At 42.4% G+C, this 19318-nt stretch overlaps 1 protein-coding gene across 3 annotated transcripts in view; it reads left to right on the forward strand.

The window, feature by feature from the left end:
* ACE2 (angiotensin converting enzyme 2) overlaps positions 1–19318 on the forward strand; it is a 100806-nt gene that overhangs the window by 64516 nt on the left and 16972 nt on the right. For all 3 annotated transcript variants that reach the window (XM_059050857.2, XM_067024170.1, XM_067024169.1), the window contains 9 exons: positions 678–768; positions 1422–1565; positions 2940–3052; positions 5652–5757; positions 8211–8308; positions 11111–11280; positions 13776–14002; positions 16543–16687; positions 19006–19104. In XM_059050857.2, the coding sequence (XP_058906840.1) occupies positions 678–768; positions 1422–1565; positions 2940–3052; positions 5652–5757; positions 8211–8308; positions 11111–11280; positions 13776–14002; positions 16543–16687; positions 19006–19104 (1193 nt within the window). The remainder of the gene's footprint in view (positions 1–677; positions 769–1421; positions 1566–2939; positions 3053–5651; positions 5758–8210; positions 8309–11110; positions 11281–13775; positions 14003–16542; positions 16688–19005; positions 19105–19318) is intronic.

The raw sequence follows: 19318 nt of genomic DNA on the forward strand, positions 1-19318 counted from the left end.
CCTGAAAATGCCTTGTCTTTCTCAACCTTCTTCTGTCTTGTAAGCTCTGTCCTCTACTTCCCTTCTCTACTTGACCAATTCCTACCTCTCTTCCAAGACACAGCTCTATTGTGCCCCCTCTTTGAAGCCATTCCTGAATCTCCAGGTTATTAATTTCTCCACCCCCCACCCATGCTGCCACATCACTTTTTGGAGACAGTTATAGTACCTGTCACTCTATTATGTAATCATTGTTTGCATGATTGTCTCACTGTCGCATGATTGTGGGGTCCTTGAGGACCAGTGACTTGTTCATGTCATAATTGTCAGGGTGTAGGACATAGCAGAGGTTCAATAAATGTGCACTCAGTGAAGGCTGAATGGAACAAGAAATGCACTGCTCTGTGCGTGTGTGGGTGAGAAACATTCTTGGGATTTTGGTAGATCTGTTGGTTTTCTTTCAGTCACTCCACATATATTTATCATGTGCTTATAAGGCCCGTCTGTGCTAGTTGATGGTGGGAAAATTTAACTGAGGTGTTCCAACCCTACATGAAAGAAGATACTTAGCCAAGAAGATGTGAGCTGCTGTATTTTGAGGCATAAAAAAATCACATGGTTGAAAGGACATCTCTACATTAGCATTCTCTTTTGTACATCTTCCACTTTTAACATTGTTTATTATCTTTACTTTGCAGTTGAACACAATTCTAAATACAATGAGCGCCATCTACAGTAGTGGGAAAGTTTTGGACCCAAATACACAGGAGTGCTTAGTACTTGAACCAGGTGGGCTATTAATTTTGAGCAGTGATTATAAAATTTACTTTTTTTATTCCAAGCTTTAAAAATGCGATTGGGCTTCCCTGGTGGCGCAGTGGTTGAGAGTCCGCCTGCCGATGCAGGGGACGCCGGTTCGTGCCCCGGTCTGGGAGGATCCCACGTGTCGCGGAGCGGCTGGGCCCGTGAGCCGTGGCCGCTGAGCCTGCGCGTCCGGAGCCTGTGCTCCGCAACGGGAGAGGCCACAACAGTGAGAGGCCCACGTAAAGCCAAAAAAAAAAAAAAAAAAAACGATTAACATTAGATGACGACATTGTGCCTTTCAGATGGATCATCCAAAGAGGGGAAGATTCCAAATGTGTGTGTTTCAGCACACAGATGCTCTTTTAAGTTTTAAAAAAAAACTGCACTGTAAATTCTGTCACACTGAAGTAATTTAATTAGACTAATAGTTCAATGATCTCAGTGGTTTATTTTCTCTGCAGAAATATTTTGAAACTATAAAAAGGGTGAGGAAGTGAATGAATCATGAGATTTCATTGAACAACTTTATGACCTTGATGTCTGCCAGCCTTTTAATTCTTTGAATTTCATGTAAGTCTTTACAAATCAAAACTTTACAAATGCATGTTTATTTCCCTTTGGGTACTTTGCGGTAATAGGTTTGGATGACATAATGGAAAACAGCAAAGACTACAATCGGAGGCTCTGGGCTTGGGAAAGCTGGAGGGCTGAGGTCGGCAAGCAGCTGAGGCCATTTTATGAAGAGTACGTGGTCCTGGAAAATGAGATGGCCAGAGCCAACAGTGAGTTTGCTGGGCTGGGGCGGTTCTGAAGCTCTCTACAGGGCTGCGGGGCTATTTCTCATGACTCACCAAGCCTGCCCTTTGATATAAGGGGTATTCCTAATTTAACGATCACCCGCTGAACAATTAGGTTATGTGTCTCAAAGAGGAGACCACCAGGGATTAAGGAAAGGTGAATTGACACTCTACAGTTGAAAGGGCTCAAGAGTGAGACTGAGTTACCAGGCCTCAAACAAATCAGTTGTCTGGGAAGGGCTTAGGCCCCCAGGGGTTCCTGAGGTAGTCTGGGGGATTGATCGATTCTATTTACCAGAAAGGATGAGAGTCAGAGACACCATCTCTCCCCTAAACTCCCATCTTGCCGCAGTTCATTCTCAAAGGTCATTTGTGTGTTTATGTCAGAGTGGTGTCCCAGAAAGAGACACATCGGAGTAGTTTAGGCTGGAAACCTAACTATTCTCTGTAGTTGTAATTATAACTCAAATCACGTGGTCATCAAAGTCTTAACATGGTGAGAAATTTCCCATATCTCTTAACTTAGCCTCCAGCCTGAATAATGAGCCAAAGCCATGGCATTATGAATTAATTTATGCTCTGGGGTTGAGGAAGGAAAGAAATTTTTCATCTGTTCTTTCTAAATGTCTTTCACTACCACTTAAACTCATATTCTCAAGCCATAGGCAAGCTGGAGGCAGGAGCCCATCGCCGCATCCTTCCGTCCAAATATTTACTTGTCTCCTCATCTTCCTGATCATCCATTGCCAATGTGCACGTAAAATAAAAGTTGCGAAAATACAGTTACAAACTTTATTAACTATCATCCCGACACAAGCTTGCATTTCCTGATAACACGACACTTCATGAAGCATACATACAATTTGCCAACAAACACAGGCCCACTGTGGCCGTGTCCAAGACGAGTTGGGTTAGATTTGAAAATCTAAGGCCCTGAGCAAAACGAGAATTTAAAGATCCAATCACATGTTTTAAAGCTAAAGATGCGAATTGACCTATGGAGAGAGTAGAGACCCGGGGTTAGGAGACTCGGAGCGCGCCTCTGCTCCTCACCAGTTGTGTGACCTCGGACGAATCATTTAACCGGCCAAGAGCAGGCTGTTACCCTGCACCACGGGGATTATAATACTGTCTGTCTTGTAGAGTTTTTGTGCTTAGCAGATGAGATAATGAGTTAAATTTTGGACACATTAGCTAGTGTTCTTATTTCTTTGCATCCCTTTGAGTTGATATTTAGAAGGGCAATAAACATGTGACAGGTGTTTGGAGTTTTTAACCTCCCAGGAAAGCTGTTCTATGTATATTGTGCTTTGTCTCTTTCTTTGCAGATGTTCTCATTTTTCTTCTTTTGAAAAACAGGTTATGAGGACTATGGGGACTATTGGAGAGGCGATTATGAAGTGACGGGGGCAGGTGACTATGACTACAGCCGCGGCCAGTTGATCACAGATGTGGAACGTACCTTCGCAGAGGTAACAGGGAACCGTCTGCAGACACAGATGTAGGGCAGCGTGCAGGAGGAAGGGGCAGGGACCAAAAGCATTCTGGCTTGTTCTTAACACACTGGCTGGTCGTTCCCAGGCCTCAGAGTTATGGGATATTCGAGCTTGAACAGATTGTAGGGAATCACAGGGCAACTGCTACAGATGATCGGAATTGCTCTGCTTTTCTCTCCCTTTTAGCCAGTGACCAGCAATTACCAACAGGAAGATTTTGAGAAGGAAAGAGTATAGGAAGGAGTGGTCTTTGAGATCATAAGAAGGCATGGGTTTCAGGAGCTCTGTGGGGCCTGTGCTGTCTTCCTTTGTTAGCAGAGCCATAGGCTTTGCTTCCTTGCTCAGGACACTTGATACTGTTGTTTCCTTATCTTTGGCTAAGGAAGACGTTCTAGGGAAGGGAGAGTCCTATTAGAAGTGCCCCAGAGACACCTCTCAATGTCTCCCTCTTCCTTCGTTTTGACCCCCACATCCCCGTGCCTTCCAGCTTCTTATGTGAAGCTGTTCTGTCACAGCCATAGCTGGGCAGAGCTATCAAAAACGGAAGTAGGACAAACACCACCCCCCCGAAAAAGAAATGGGCAAGAGATGTGAGTAAGTACATCATCAGAGAAATTACACAAATGGCAAATGAGCAAATAAAACGTTACTAGGGAAATGCACATTAAAACCATGATTAAGAACCACCACAAATAGAGTTACCATAGGATCCAGCGCTCCCACTCCTGGGCATATATCCAGAAAAAAGGAAAACACTGATTTGAAAGGATACATGCACCCCAATGTTCATAGCAGCACTGTTTACAATACCCAAGACATGGAAGCAAGCTAAGTGTCCATTGACAGATAAATGGAAAAAGAAGATGTGGTATATATATTCACAATGAAATATTACTCAGGCATAAAAATGAACGAAATAATGCCATTTGCAGCAACATGGATGGATCTAGAGATGATCATACTAAGTGAAGTAAGTCACAGAAAGACAAATATCGTATGATATCACTTATATGTGGAATCTTAAAAATGATGAAAATGAACTTATCTACAAAACAGAAACAGACTCACAAACACATAGAACAAACTTATGGTTACCAGAGGGGAAGCAGGGGAGGGATAAATTAAGAGTTTGAGATTAACAGATACACACTACTAGATATAAAATAGATAAATAACAAGGTTCTACTGTATAGCACAGGGAACTATATTCAATATCTTGTAATAACCTATAATGGAAGAGAATCTGAAAAATAATATATGTATATGTGCATGTATATACATATATACACACACACACACACACACACACACACCTGAATCACTTTGCTGTACACCTGAAACTAACACAACAGTGTAAATCAACTATACTTGAATTTTTAAAAAAACCCACTACATTCCCACCAGAATGGCTGTGATTAAAACAGACTGACGGGGACTTCCCTGGTGGTCCAGTGGGTAAGACTCCATGCTCCCAATGCAGGGGGCCGGGGTTCAATCCCTGGTCGGGGAACTATATCTTGCATGCATGCCGCAGTTAGGAGTCTGCATGCTGCAACTCAAGATCCCGCGTGCCACAACTAAGACCCAGCGCAGCCAAAATAAGGAAAAAAAAAAAAAGAAAGAAAAACAGACTGACAGTACTAAGTGCTGCGGACAGAAATGTAAAATGGTACAGCCATTTTGGAAAATGGTTTGGCAGTTTCTTAGAAAGTTAAGCACATATTTACCATATGACTAAGGTATTTCACTCTTAGCGATCTATGTGAAAGAAATGAAAACATATAGCCATACAAAGACTTATACATGAATGTTTATAGAGATATTACTCATAATAGCCCCAAACTGGAGACAACCTAGTCGTCCTTCAACTGGTGTATTTTATCCTTAAGATACTAAATGAAGCAAACTCTGATGTATTCATACAGTGAAATGCTACTCAGTAATAAAAAGGAATGAACACTGATACATGCAACAACATGGATTAACCTAAAAAACATTAAGCCAAGTGAAAGAAGCCAGACATGAAAGGTCACATATTGTATGGTTTCATTTATATGAAATGTGCAGAACAGGCAAAACGGTAGAGAAAGAAATCAGTTCAGTGATCAACTGGGGCTGGAAATGGGAATGGAGTTGACTGCAAATGGGTGCAAGGAAACTTTGGGGAATGTTGGAAATGTTCTAAAACTGAGCGGTAGTGATGGTTGTCCAAAAGTATACCTTTACTAAAACTCACGAAACTATACATTTTAAAATGTGTGAATTTTATTCGTAAATGATACTTCAGTTTAAAAATGAAGGAAGTAGGTAGCATCTTAGAAATGAATTTTTTTTTGGCATCTGCCTTCCTTTTGGGATCTGTATCCCTCCAGGTGTGTTCATTGCTTTATGCAGTGGAACTGATCACCATCGATATCTGGGAAGAATGAATGCTTTCAAACTCTCCAGAATATTTCAGAGGAGAAGAAATTAGAACTTAGGGAAATTCTACTTGTCTAAAGAAGCTCCTGTTTTTAGTGTTGGGGATCGGAAATAGGCTATTCTTGGTCTTAAACTCTCTTCCTGAGCTTTTCAGATTAAACCATTATATGAACAACTTCACGCTTATGTGAGGGCAAAGTTGATGGATGTCTACCCTTCCCGCATCAGTCCGACTGGATGCCTCCCTGCCCATTTGCTTGGTAAGAAACTCCAGGAATTCTTTGTGTACTTTGCTTTTTGTCATTTCCACCAATAAAGTTGTTTTTCTGGAGTGAGGCCCAACTTTTGAAAAATTCTGTGAATGAAGTTAGTGACATTATAGAAATCACAGTTTGAAACAAGCACTGTCTTCAACAGAGAAGTCATTTTAAATTGTTCTCTGGTGCATTACTTTATACATAAAGAGTTATTATGTTGGCCACAATCCATAGGATAAAGGGCTTATTTAAGATCACTAGAGAGATGAGAGTGGAAATGGGGAAAATAAGTTTTATTAATCAACTTGGTTGGCTAATCCTCGAGGTGGGATTTTAGCATCATATTGTCAGAGGAAAGAAGCTTGGTTGGCTGGGGGCGGTCAGGGGTGAGAGAAAGACTTTCTAGAATTAAGGTATAGCCTGAGTGAAAGCTTTGTTAAGTTCAGTGTTCAACTGCGACAATTTCTTTTGCTGAAAAGTACTTGGTTTGGAATCGTATGAGTAATGAATGAAGTCTTCATCATGAAGGAAGATGCCTAGCTTAGGAGGAGAATCAATCTTCCAAGAACTTTGGATCCTGCCATAGAGCTTTTGTAGACCATGCAAGACCTGGGGCCCTTTATTCAACCTCCTTATTCCCCAGAGAGTGGTCATCCTCCCTCCCCTGTCCCTCACCCCAGAAGCCGAGGCCAAATAAAATATGTGTTTGAGAAGTTCATGTCCTGCATACATAGCATGCCCACTATAGTCAAGCTAAGTTGCTGATAGCTGATTCTCCACAGCCAAGCCTCTCTCTTAGCAGCGGGGAATCTGGAGAAAGGATCAGTGGAGACTTTTTCCTCTAATGCAATATATAATACTGTCTACAGTGTCTTTGGCAGATGTTCTTTGGTAATTCACTTTCTGCTTAAACCTGTCTGGTGTCAGGTGGCTCCTTCCTCCCAAAGTAAACTAACCCGAAGTCCTACCTTATGTGGAGGTGAATCAACACCCCTCTAATGCCTTCCATTCATTTTGCCTAATTCCATGCCGTGAGGTTACCCAGAATATGTCCATTCTTCTTCCACAAGATGGCCTTCTAGAGATTTATAAACAACCATTGTCAAGGCACAGCGTAGTACCTGGCACAAGAGTATGTACTCAGTATATTTTAGTGAGTATTACTGTTATCATCATGTATACACTATTTTCTTCTTTTATGTTAAATATCCTACATAGATTTTTCAACCATTCTTTAAAATCTCACTTTTCTACTTGTTCTCCTTTGGACAAGCTATCCTTTGTTGATGTCCCTCTTCAAATATCACTCTCAGAACTGAACAGTTACTCCAGATGAACTTTGACCAGCATGGAGTAAAAATCGTGCTATGGTTTCCTTCTAGACACTGTAATTCTACTCACTTACCCTACAGTCACATTTGTGTTTTGGAAGCCACATCATACTGTTTGTTGGGTCCCTTTTGGTCTTTTACATGTGGGATATGCTTCAGCCTGATGTCACATATCACATATTTCTATGATAGATGTTTCTTTAAAATTCAAGCATAGGACTTTACATTGATCTCTACTGTATTTTATCTTTTAAAACTTGAGTTCATTGACATATTCTTTATGTAGTTATTTTTCCCCATTCCTTTGGTGCCAGGATTCTGGTCCTATTATGAGATTGATGTTTTTCTAGATCCATTTTTCCCTTTTAGGGTTTCTGGCCTTGGAATTCAGCTTAACATTTGTTTGAGATGCTTGAAAAATCAACCAGTTAAGTGGATTCCTATAGTATAGTAATAAAAGTGGAACTTAGTTACTGGTTAGTTAGCAGAGATACCTGAATGATGATCCTATATGATCTCTCTCTTTTTTTTCTTTTCCATCATGGTTTATCACAGGATATTGAATATAGTTCCCTGTGCTCTACAGTAGGACCTTGTTGTTTATCCATTCCGTATATAATAGTTTGTATTTGCTAACCCTAAACTCCCACTCCATCCCCGCCTCCCCCTCCATCCCCCTTGGCAACCACAAGTCTGTCTATATGATCTATCTTGAATCCAATATCATAGATGACTAATAGTCTAACTTGTAGTATTTTGTCCCATGGATGAGGGACTATATAAATCTATTTCTAATCTATAGTAGCTATGATGTCCCGTATATTTAATACACTGTGCCTTTGAATTGTAATTTAAAATGTGAGAAACAGGGATGATTCCCTAACACACTTTGCCACATCATCTCCTGCCATTTTAACCTTTTAGAGGCAGTAAAAAAAGAAGGGAATGTTGAAAATATAAAATAAGGGAAGAGGAAAAGAGGTAGTGAAAGGAAGCACAGAAACTAGATTAATTCTAGAATACTCTGTGTCCTGTTTACCAATCCCACCTCATGCACTATGTAAAATCAGGTCTATACTTCTGTTGTCTTTGCCACATATTAACGAAATCTTTTTTTTAAAATAGGCGATATGTGGGGGAGATTTTGGACAAATCTGTACCCTTTGACAGTCCCCTTTGGAGAGAAATCGAGCATAGATGTTACCAAAGAAATGCGGAACCAGGTAGGAAGAAGACACCTTGAAAACCAAATCTAAATCCGCAACCTCATTTCTTTTTATGCCATCCTTCTCTTCTTGTCTTATGAAAACGTGTAAATGAGAAAATTTTCAAGCTAATTTAAATTTATTTCTTATGTAGCTGTCTTTTCATGGAAAAGTAGTTTACAATGTCAGTGGCATCGAGTATCTTGAATAAGTATGGTATTGATCATGCTGACAGATATTAAAAGTGGAGATGGGGCTTCCCTGCTGGCGCAGTGGTTGAGAGTCCGCCTGCCGATGCAGGGGACACCGGTTCGTGCCCTGGCCCGGGAAGATCCCACATGCCGCGGAGCGGCTGGGCCCGTGAGCCGTGGCCGCTGAGCCTGCGCGTCCGGAGCCTGTGCTCCGCAACGGGAGAGGCCGCAGCAGTGAGGGGCCCGCGTACCGCAAAAAAAATAAGTAAATAAAGTTAGTCATTGCGATGGACCTAGAGTCTGTCATACAGAGTGAAGTAAGTCAGAAAGAGAAAAACAAATACGGTAAGCTAACACATATATATGGAATCTTAAAAAAAAAATGGTTCTGAGGAACCTAGGGGCAGGACAGGAATAAAGATGCAGACATAGAGAATGGGCTTGCGAACATGGGGAGGGGGAAGGGTAAGCTGGGACGAAGTGAGAGAGTGACATGGACATATATACACTACCAAATGTAAAATAGATAGCTAGTGGGAAGCAGCCGCACGGCACAGGGAGATCAGCTCGGTGCTGTGTGACCACCTAGAGGGGTGGGATAGGGAGGGTGGGAGGGAGACGCAAGAGGGAGGGATATGGGGATATATGTATAGCTGATTCACTTTGTTATACAGCAGAAACGAACACAACATTGTAAAGCAATTATACTCCAATAAAGATGTTAAAAAAAAGTCATTGCTAAGTAGTCAGTAATCTCTGTGAATAGTAAAAAGATATCATTAGAAGTTTTTGCGTATTAAAAATCATTATTGTTAAAAATATTACAAGAGTCTAAAATAGTTTTTAAATAACCTTTTTTTACCATCTTGGTATAATTGTTTAAATTCTCTATGTTCCCTTCCATTGATTAAATAATATAGTTATAAATGTATATTTTTCTTTATTCCGCTAATAGCCTACATTTCTGGGTAGGATCCGTAATCATACATCTATTGGCTGTGTAAAATTTCTTCAGATGGTTGCACCGTGGTTTGCTATTTATGCACTGCTTGTTAACAGTTTTAAATTTGTAAGCAGCAATGCAATGAACATCTTCACCTACGTAACACACTCCTGGGAAAAGTCCACAGCAGAATGAAAACGTGAAGCTGCAAGGGCCCCTAAACTCCTGCAGCTGTTGTAGCCCCACTTTGCAGTTGAGCTGCAGCAGAGCCCCAGAGCCTATCTACGGTGTTTGTACATCCACCATCTCTCCTAATGTTACATTTATGACAAACCGATGGGACTGCCAGGACAGGCATTGCGATAGTTCCATGTTGTAGGTGAGGAAACTGAGGCTTGGGTAAATGATTTGTTCAAAGTCACAAAGACAGTCCATGACAACTCAGGTTGGAACTGAGAACTCCTAATATTTCCAGCCTGGTTTTCTATCCATTCATTCTTCATTCAGCAGATGTTAACTGTGCTTGCCAGTCTACACTGTTTTAGTATATGTTTATTCTCCTTAAGAATGCCTTACTCACCAATAGCAATATTGACTGACATTAAGCCTTTAAAGGTCAAAGAAAATATCCATAGTGTCTGTTATATCCAGTTGCATATCCCCAAGGGTGACATAGGAGAAAAAAACAAACTTGACTGGTCTTTAAGATGAAAGGAAGTTTTCTGTGTCATTAAAAAGTGATTCATTAAATATCTGCCAGTTATACAGACTTAGTTTGACTGATATGGGCCTTATCTCCAAAGAAGTCTTGGTCAGCTCCAGAGACACTGGTTCTCAAAAGAGTTTGCAGACACCTTCTGCTGCCCCTCTCCAGTTCCAGAACATTCTGAAAGTTTAGATTCCCGTACAGACTACGGAGCCAAGGCCCCCCTACCCGTCGGCTGCTGGGTCACATGTGGGCCTTTTTGGTTCCAAAATCACGCAACTTCGTGTCTGCTTTAATGTTTCTGTCTTCTGATGAGCCTAATGCCAGGGCCTTGCCCACTGAAAGAGATCAATCAAGGGTTGTGGTCTTGAGTTGAACAGTTTTTAGCAAAGAGAAGGTCATTATCGTTTGTGTTTATACTTGGAACGTAAAGAATAAAGACAAAAAACTTCACACATAATCTCACCCCATCTACTGTTAACATTTTAATGTATTTCCTCATTAAGATTATACCATATAAGTGGTTTATATACTTTACTTTTTCATGATTAAATTATTAAAACTATCAATTAAAATTCTTTATAAATCTAATTTATTTAGATTTTCCATTCCACAAAGGCGTCATTATTTATTTAACCGTTCTGGTGGTTGTTTCCACTTTTCCCTCTATTAAAAATCATTTTACACGTTGTACACCTTAAATTTACACAATATATCGAATTATTTCAATTGAAAAATAATAATAAAAATCATTTTAAATGTAATTCTTCGACCTAATTTCTGAGAATTTCCTAGGTTAGTTCCCTAGAGACAGAATTACTGAGACAAAGAGTATAAACGCTGTGAAAGCTGTCCATACATGTTGCCAAATTGCCTTCCAGAACAGTTATGCCTTTGTACATATCCAACAGAAAGAATGCCGTGATTTTAATGCTAGAATTAAATGCAGGGTTTTTTCTGTTTTTTGGGTTTTTTTCCAGGCCTGGGATGCAAAGAGGATATTCAAGGAGGCTGAGAAGTTCTTTGTGTCTATTGGCCTTCCTAATATGACTCAAGAATTCTGGGAGAACTCCATGCTAACTGAGCCAGGCGATGGCCGGAAAGTGGTCTGCCACCCCACAGCATGGGACCTGGGGAAGGGTGACTTCAGGTAGTAAGGCTGATGTTTACACAGCTGATACTAAAACGGGAGACAATGGAGGGATGAGGATGAATTTGGATTCCTTCTCTGCTTCTCTGAGCACAAAAGAGATGAATGAATTTTCCTTGAACGAAGGCTGGGAGTCCATGAGAGCACATCTGGGCTTTCCAAGGAAAAGGGGATTGTGAGCAGGCCCTAACTTGAACTTTTAGACAGTTTGCCTCATCTGAGATGATATGCACCCATTAGAGTTGCATGGTCATGGGTATGGTGGTGTCCCCATTAGGAAAGGGTTGGTGCAAGATTTATGGAAGATGGATATGTGAGTCAGGCATTGATCCGCACCTCCATTTCCCTCTTCTGAGTGAGCTAGGACAGGTGAATAGATAAGCTGGTATGTGTCATTAAGAGAAACACAGAGAACACTCCGTGGGAATTGGAAGATAAGTGACCACACCTGGAATAGGGGTTTGGCTCAGACAGGGCTCTTCAGGTGGCCTTTGAGTTGGGCTTGAAAGACAAGAAGGGTTTGGACAGACAGAGCTGGGAGGGACACCAGGCTGGGAGAATCGCAGGATCAGATGCAGCGAGGCAGGACCAGTGTTGTGTACTGGAGTCAGCTGGTTAGGCTAGAATAAAGGGCGTGTGAAGGAGGGTCTGTGTGAAATGGCAGACTGAGCGCAGGCTTTCTAATCCCGGCTGTGTCACTTAATGACTAGGCAACCTTGGGCAAGGTGTTTAACTGTCTTGGGTTTCAGTTTCTTTATCTATAAAGTGGAATCGTAATTCCCAGTTTGCAGGTTTGTGAGTGTCTTAGGTTGGGTTCCCTGGCTTGAGATGGAGATCCTTGTACACGTGTTTCACTGAGGGAGAGCTTGCAGGCAAAGGGGGGGTGAGGGAAGCAGGATGGGGCAGGGGAAAGAGTTAAGTAAGGATGTGGTCTCTGCTAGAAACTTGGCCTCAGCCTGATCCCACGGGGCTCTCTGGAGCGTGACTTGTACCACAGAGTTGGTGAGACAAGAGGACTGGCTTTTTGTACCCCAGATTACTCAGTCATTGGCTGTGGACTGCCCCAGAGTATGGGGCCACATAACCTCCTGGTTGAGGCACCTCCCATTTAGCCAAAAACATTAAAGAAGGAAGCAGCTGTTGGCCAACAGCCAGGACTCAGACAACTGGGAGATGGGTGGATCTTTCTGGTAAAGCAGATCTAGGCGGGGCCCCAGCCGCATGCGCTAGAGTAGCGGTTGGTAGTGCTTTCCTATAAAGGGTCAGATAGTAAGTAAATAGTTTCTTTAGGCTTTGCAGGTCTCGGTTGCAACTACTCATCTCTGCCCTTGTGGCATGAAAGCAGCCATAGATAATACAGAAACAAATGGTTAGGGCTGTGTCCCAGTAAAGCCTGATCTATCACAACAGGTGGCCAGCTGCAGGCCATAGCTCACCGACTCCAGTACTAGGGTGAGGTTGAGAAATGAGTAAGTGTATGTAAGCTTCCTAGCACAGGATCTTACACACAGTAGATATTAACTATATAATAGCTATTCTTATAATTGTGCCAAAAGAGTACAGAGAAAATCCAAGTTCGAGAAGGAGGTCATATTGGGGTGTATAAAGGAGGTTGAGTTTATTCCTGAGCGGCGGGAGTCCTTAAAGGATATTTATCAGGGGGAAGACTACTGTGGTAGTCTTGGCTCTTGCCAAGTTGAAAAGGACCAGCACCTAATTGCCAAATGCCATCCTTATACCATTGGGCCGCAACAGCATGGGGCAGCGTTGAGGGGTTGTCTTTGAAGTGCTGTTGTTCACTGGTGTCTGCATCGTCACTCCTACTGGACTTCTTTGACTTCCCTCTCCGTCTCCTTTTCCTCTCTCCCCTCCGTACATCCTGGGACCTCCTGGGACTTTGCCCTTGGCCCTCTTTTCTTGCCGTCCTACACAGCTTCATGGGCCATCACATCCACTCCCTGACTTACATGCTAATGATTCCCAAATATCAATTTCTAGCCCTTTCTCCTACTACTACTGCTATGTCCCGGCTGTACCAAGCTGATGGCTGTGTCCTGAATGCCGCATTCTTTTCTCAGGCCATCCTCGCTGAGCACTTCTGGGAATGCCAGTCTCTTGTCCCTCCCTGCCGCTTGCCTGGCAAACCCTTGCGTGTTGATCAAGGTCCAGCTTGCTCATTGCATCCTGAGTTATGCCCTTCCTGGGGCCTCCATTTACTGATTGTTTTGCCCAAGGCCATGTCCACTGATCGCTTGTAGAGTACCTGCCTCAGAGTTTTTGTAGTCTGTGATCAGGAGGACAAGATTCAGCCCCGCCCATCACTTTATATTGAGCACCTAGTACAGTTTCTAGGGCGTACAAGATAGGTCCTCAAGAATCATTGGTGAATAACTCTTGGAAAGGTGACCCATGCTATGGAAATCCCATATAACTCTATTGTGATGATTAATTGAAATTCAATGAGATTCATTTTACTCTTGCCCATTTTTGTTCAGGATCAAAATGTGCACAGAGGTGACGATGGATGACTTCCTGACAGCCCATCACGAGATGGGGCACATCCAGTATGACATGGCGTATGCCACACAGCCCTATCTGCTCAGAAATGGAGCTAATGAAGGTTTCCATGAAGCTGTTGGGGAAATCATGTCACTTTCTGCAGCTACACCTCACTATTTGAAAGCCCTTGGTCTTCTGCCACCTGATTTTTATGAAGACAGTGGTACGGACACTTTTCATGGCCTGTTTTGGGTATTCTTTAGTCTGACGTGGGCAAAGGTATTTATTGTCATGCATAGGATATATTTAATGTTTGCCATGTAAAATATAAGTTATTTATGGGTAACTGGAAATTGCTACTGGTTAAAAAAATTTTTTAAGTATTTAGCATAATATGCCAGCTTCTGGTTTTCTATCTCCGAAAAGGGCATAAGAGAAGTAACTAAGTGAATGGTCTTGGAACTCTAAGAACCATCTAACAGAAGCTTTTTAAAAAGATGCTAAGACAGGCCCACAGAACTGAAATGGCTTATCCAAGGTTACCCAGCTAATTAGTGTCAGAGTTCTGACTGAATCCCCTGGTTCTAGGTAAAAACCAAAACAGTGGAGCTGGAACAGATTCTAAAAAGCATTTTGCAGAGGAAGCAAAGTGAAGACACGAGAGGGAAAATAATTAACCCAAGGTCAAGAAGCAACATGGCAGAACCGGAACCAGAGCCCTAATCTATAATTTTTCCCATAATATTATGGAAAGCAAAGTGTAACTTGAAATTTGGGAGTTCTTAAGGAACAGGTGGTAGAATATCAAGATTGGAGGAGACTGAAACGTTTTGTTCATGCGACTGAAGCATGAATTTGCCCCATAACATCCCCTCAGATTCACGCCATCCTTCAGCATCTTTGCCCGAGGCAGCCTGTTTCTCTTTGGGTGGGTTGGACTTGATGGACCACAACAAATATTCACGAGATCCAGATTTTTTCTGTGAGGACTCTTTCTGCTAAAAGGAGGACACTTAGAGCCAAATATGCTCTTCTTTCCCATGGGTTTCTCTCCCCTCATTTTAGCAATTTGGGACGTAAACATCAGCTCTGCCTACTAGTACATTTAGTCGATGAGGTCAAGGTCATGAGCTCCATCCTTGTGTGGGCAATTCACTTTGCCTTGACTTCTGGCTCCAGACCTTGGTGATCCCACAAGGGCCTGGGCGTAGGTCAGTGTAAAGCCATCATCATGACTGAAAAAGTTACTGTGAGCACAGACCCAGTGGGTAATAGACAAGTAGCAGCATCCTCCCATGAAGGGAGCAACCGAGGAAAGGGGGTTCACAGTAACCACACGTGTTTCCCAATTTTAAAGTATCATTCTCAAGCCAATTAGCAGACCATTATTAGTTTTTCTCATTTTTTAATATTCCTTGACAGCGGTCAAAGACGGTTGAATCACCAAGACAGTACTAGGCATGGTTAAACCACTGATTTGAAAAACTCCTGCTTCTTCCCTTGGCTCTGGCCCTGATCTGTGAATGATGCTCAACAAAATAAGGTCCTTCATTCCTTCTCTCTCTCTCTCTCTCTCTCTCCTTCTCCCTCTCTTCCTTTCTTCTTCCAAAAATGTTTATTGAGCACTTACTATGTGTAAAGCATTTTAAAGGACACTAAATACGTTGGTGTGCCAAGTAGATAATATCCCTCTGCTTACATCCCAGTGAGCTTCATTTACGCACTAGATATGAGCTCCACTGCCTTTTTGTATCACTCATAAAGGATAAATGAAATAACATAACTCGTTAAGGCATTTTAAACTCAGGTAAGGAAGATGTCAGTAAATTTAAAGTACATTGTACTTCTGATTATCCAGTGGATGCTTTCCTCTTAGGGAGGCTGGTTTTTGTTGTTTTTTTCCCCTCCCTGGTTTACTGGCTTTTGGCCACATCTGTTTAATATTTGTTTATTTAGCAAAGACTCACAGAGGACATCATGTAGCAGACACCAGGCTAGGTATACAGTGTTGAATGAGAATTGACAGTCACTGCCTTCATGGAGCTTGCAACAATAAACAGTGTGGGGCTTCCCTGGTGGCGCAGTGCTTGGGAATCCGCCTGCCAATGCAGGGGACACGGGTTCGAGCCCTGGTCCGGGAGGGTCCCACGTGCCGCAGAGTAACGAAGCCCATGTGCCGCAACTACTGAGCCTGCGCTCTAGAGCCCGTGAGCCACAACTACTGGAGCCTGTGAGCCACAACTACTGAAGCCTGCATGCCTAGAGCCCGTGCTCCGCGGCAAAGAGAAGCCACCGCAATGGGAAGCCCGCTCACTGCAACGAAGAGTAGACCCCGCTCACCGCAACTAGAGAAAGCCCGCATGCAGCAAAGAAGAGCCAATGCAGCCAAAAATAAATTAATTAATTTAAAACAAAACCAAAAACGATAAACAGTATGACTAGGAAAGTAAATAAAATACCCCCAATTCGCTCTGATAAGAAGTACTTAAGGAAGGCAACTGAAACTAATAAAGAAAAAGGATTAGGAGTTCCTTGTGGATTTATTTAAGCTGATCTATCCAAGGCTTCACCCTACTCCAAATCCCTCAGCTGAAAAAACGAATATATACGTATTATTATGTCCACTGTCAATATTTCTCATGTGATCATCCTTATAGTAAGTATATCTTGAGGAGTAATATCTTCAGATTAGCAAATTATCTAATAGAAAACATCCACTGTCACCCTCATCTTAATATTTATCCTTTCCCATTTTATTTTCAGCAACAGAAATAAACTTCCTACTCAAACAAGCACTTAAAATTGTTGGAACTCTACCGTTTACTTACATGTTAGAAAAGTGGAGGTGGATGGTCTTTAAGGGTGAAATACCCAAGGAGCAGTGGATGCAAAAGTGGTGGGAGATGAAGTAAGTCAGTGAATATGCAATGAGTAAAATGTTTCCTCATGGGTTTGCTGTTTACTTAAAAGCATTTGGTTGGCCTGTATACACACACTCACATACACACACAGACATCATATACTTCGTACCGGTATCTGTATTTTATTGCCTGAGGGCTTCCTCTGGTCACCAGAACCCTCCTATGGAGAAAAGACTGAGGAACTATGTGTGATGGGAATTGGTGGATAAGGACTTCAGCTCCCTCGCCTTCCGCGGGGAGAATTCTGACGTGAGCGCTCTACCTGGGATCCTGGAGTTCCGCAGTGGGGACAGGCTCCAGTTACTCACTGTGGTGACTTGCTTGATAACACACCTTTTGGGGACTCCTTTCCTTTCCGTGTCTCACTTCCTCACTCCTTTTTTGCCTGTGTTTCCTGGGATCACGTCCCAGGGCCTGGTCTCAGGGTCTGTTTGGGTGAGAACCCACCTAAGACAACTAGCCCTGGAGTTCTCAGAGAATTCTTCCTCGTCAGAATAACTGGGATTTCAGTGGCTAAATCTTGAAATCTAGTGATGTGGGGCTAAATATGTGAAAATGAGAGAGAAGTGTATTCAGGCTAGGGAAATGCCACCACATACCACACACACACACACACACACACACACACACACACACACCACATTGACTGCCTCCTTTTTATTTTTTAAGTCTCCATTTTGGAGCTTTCTCAGATAATGTTTCCTTGGCTCTGCCCCACCCCCCCAGCAGGGTCAAGTGACATGATTTCTCATGCTCTATCTTAAGTATTGAGGCACCCATTAAACTGTGATATTATTTCGGAAGTGATCAATTCATTCATTTTTATGTTTGCTTTTGTCCATTCTTTGAAACAAAAATATTTACCCCACATTTTAGGTAAAGCACTGGGGAATCCGATGCTGATCCTTTCTGATGTTCTCCTCGACTTCAAAGAACTTGTAGTCTGTGGAGGAATGCAGGAAATGAAACCACTGCAACGCGTTGGGTTGTGATGGGAGAATGTGGGCATCCATGAGCATCCAAGGGGGGGATCCAAAATCCTGGCTGATAGGTCAGATGAGGAGAGGCATCCAAATTGAGCTTTGAGAAAGATGTGGGATTTAACCAGGGGTGTGTAGAGGGGAAGGGAGAGAATTGCAAGCTAGGGAGAGCCTGCTGCATTTGGGCAACAGAGGGCGAGTCCTTTCAGTAGTTTCAGCGCTACCTCATTCATCACCGTATCCCAAGGGCCTTGCACAGTGCCTGGCGCATGCAAGTACGAAATAAATGATGAAAGTATTACAGAAGAAGATGGAAGGAAGGAAGCCAGGAAAGAAGGAATGATTGAACGAACGAATGAAGGAAGGAGAAAAAGAAAGAAAGCTTCTCCTCACCATCCATTAGGCTCCTGTCAATTATCTTCCTTTATTTTTCCTCTCGGTGGTGAAGATCTACCATTATAACATTCAGCCCCATATCCGTAAGTTGATGTCAGTGCCACTCTTCTGCCAAGATTCTGGTGACATAAACCCTCCTTGGGAGGGAGGAGGCAGCATCTGTAGTAGCTGTTGCTAGCATTTGAGTACTACTGAAATTATGTCTATCACGATCCCACAGTCAGAAAGGACGGATGTATTCACTTTAAACCATGCTGAATACATGGTTTGCCTACCTTATTTTTTCTGATCGAATTAATTTTTGATCCCTTTTAGTTTATTTCCAAAGGTACATGGAATCAGACCCTTAAAATGATTCATTAATGCATGAATTACTCTGTGCATTCAGTGAATCCACATGAAGTCTCCAGGGCAGGAAGGAGCTGTGTGTGAATAATTATAAACCAGAGAGAGAAATGGCAAAGGAGGCAGAGCTAGAGAAGGCCAAGGGAGCTGGAGGGTTCACTGTGCTGGCAGGTCGTTGGGATCAGGGGCAGGCCTCACAGAGGAGGGGACATTGGAGCTCGCCTTGAAGAATCAGTGAGATTTCAATTTTAGAAAATTCTGCCTACCAGGAGCCCATAAAACGTAGTGCCGGAGAGGAATTATTAGGACTTTCACTGTATGTTTTTGGCCAGGCAATGCACTTTATTAAATTAGTATTTTGAAGGTACAGCTATTTTCCAGTGCTGTAGGCTGGCTGAATTTTAAAAATAAAGAGACGACTACATGATGCACTTTATTCTGTAATTCTTTACACTGTTTCAGTTTCACCTGACAACCAATTTCAGTAGAAATGCCATTGGCTGATGACACTGCACTAATGGCACCATCCATACTTTCTCACGACAAGTGACCCAAAGCTAACGTATCTTCTTTCTTCCCCAAAGGCGAGAGATAGTCGGGGTGGTGGAGCCTCTGCCCCATGATGAAACATACTGTGACCCCGCGTGTCTGTTCCATGTTGCTGAAGATTACTCATTCATCCGGTAAACGGCAGTTTTCTTCTGTTTCACTTCTAGGATTTGTGGACAGAGGGACAACTCTAATTTCTTTTTCTATCTCCATTCACCTCCCCCTTAGATCCTCAAAATAGATGATCAGTTTCAATTTGATTTAACTCAACATGATGTATTGAGTTAAATAAAACTTACATGAGATCTTTTCTCCCGCCATCAGGGAATTTATAGTATCCTTGGGAGA

Source organism: Kogia breviceps, chromosome X (assembly GCF_026419965.1).
Source record: "Kogia breviceps isolate mKogBre1 chromosome X, mKogBre1 haplotype 1, whole genome shotgun sequence".
In the NCBI taxonomy this organism is placed as follows: domain Eukaryota; kingdom Metazoa; phylum Chordata; class Mammalia; order Artiodactyla; family Physeteridae; genus Kogia; species Kogia breviceps.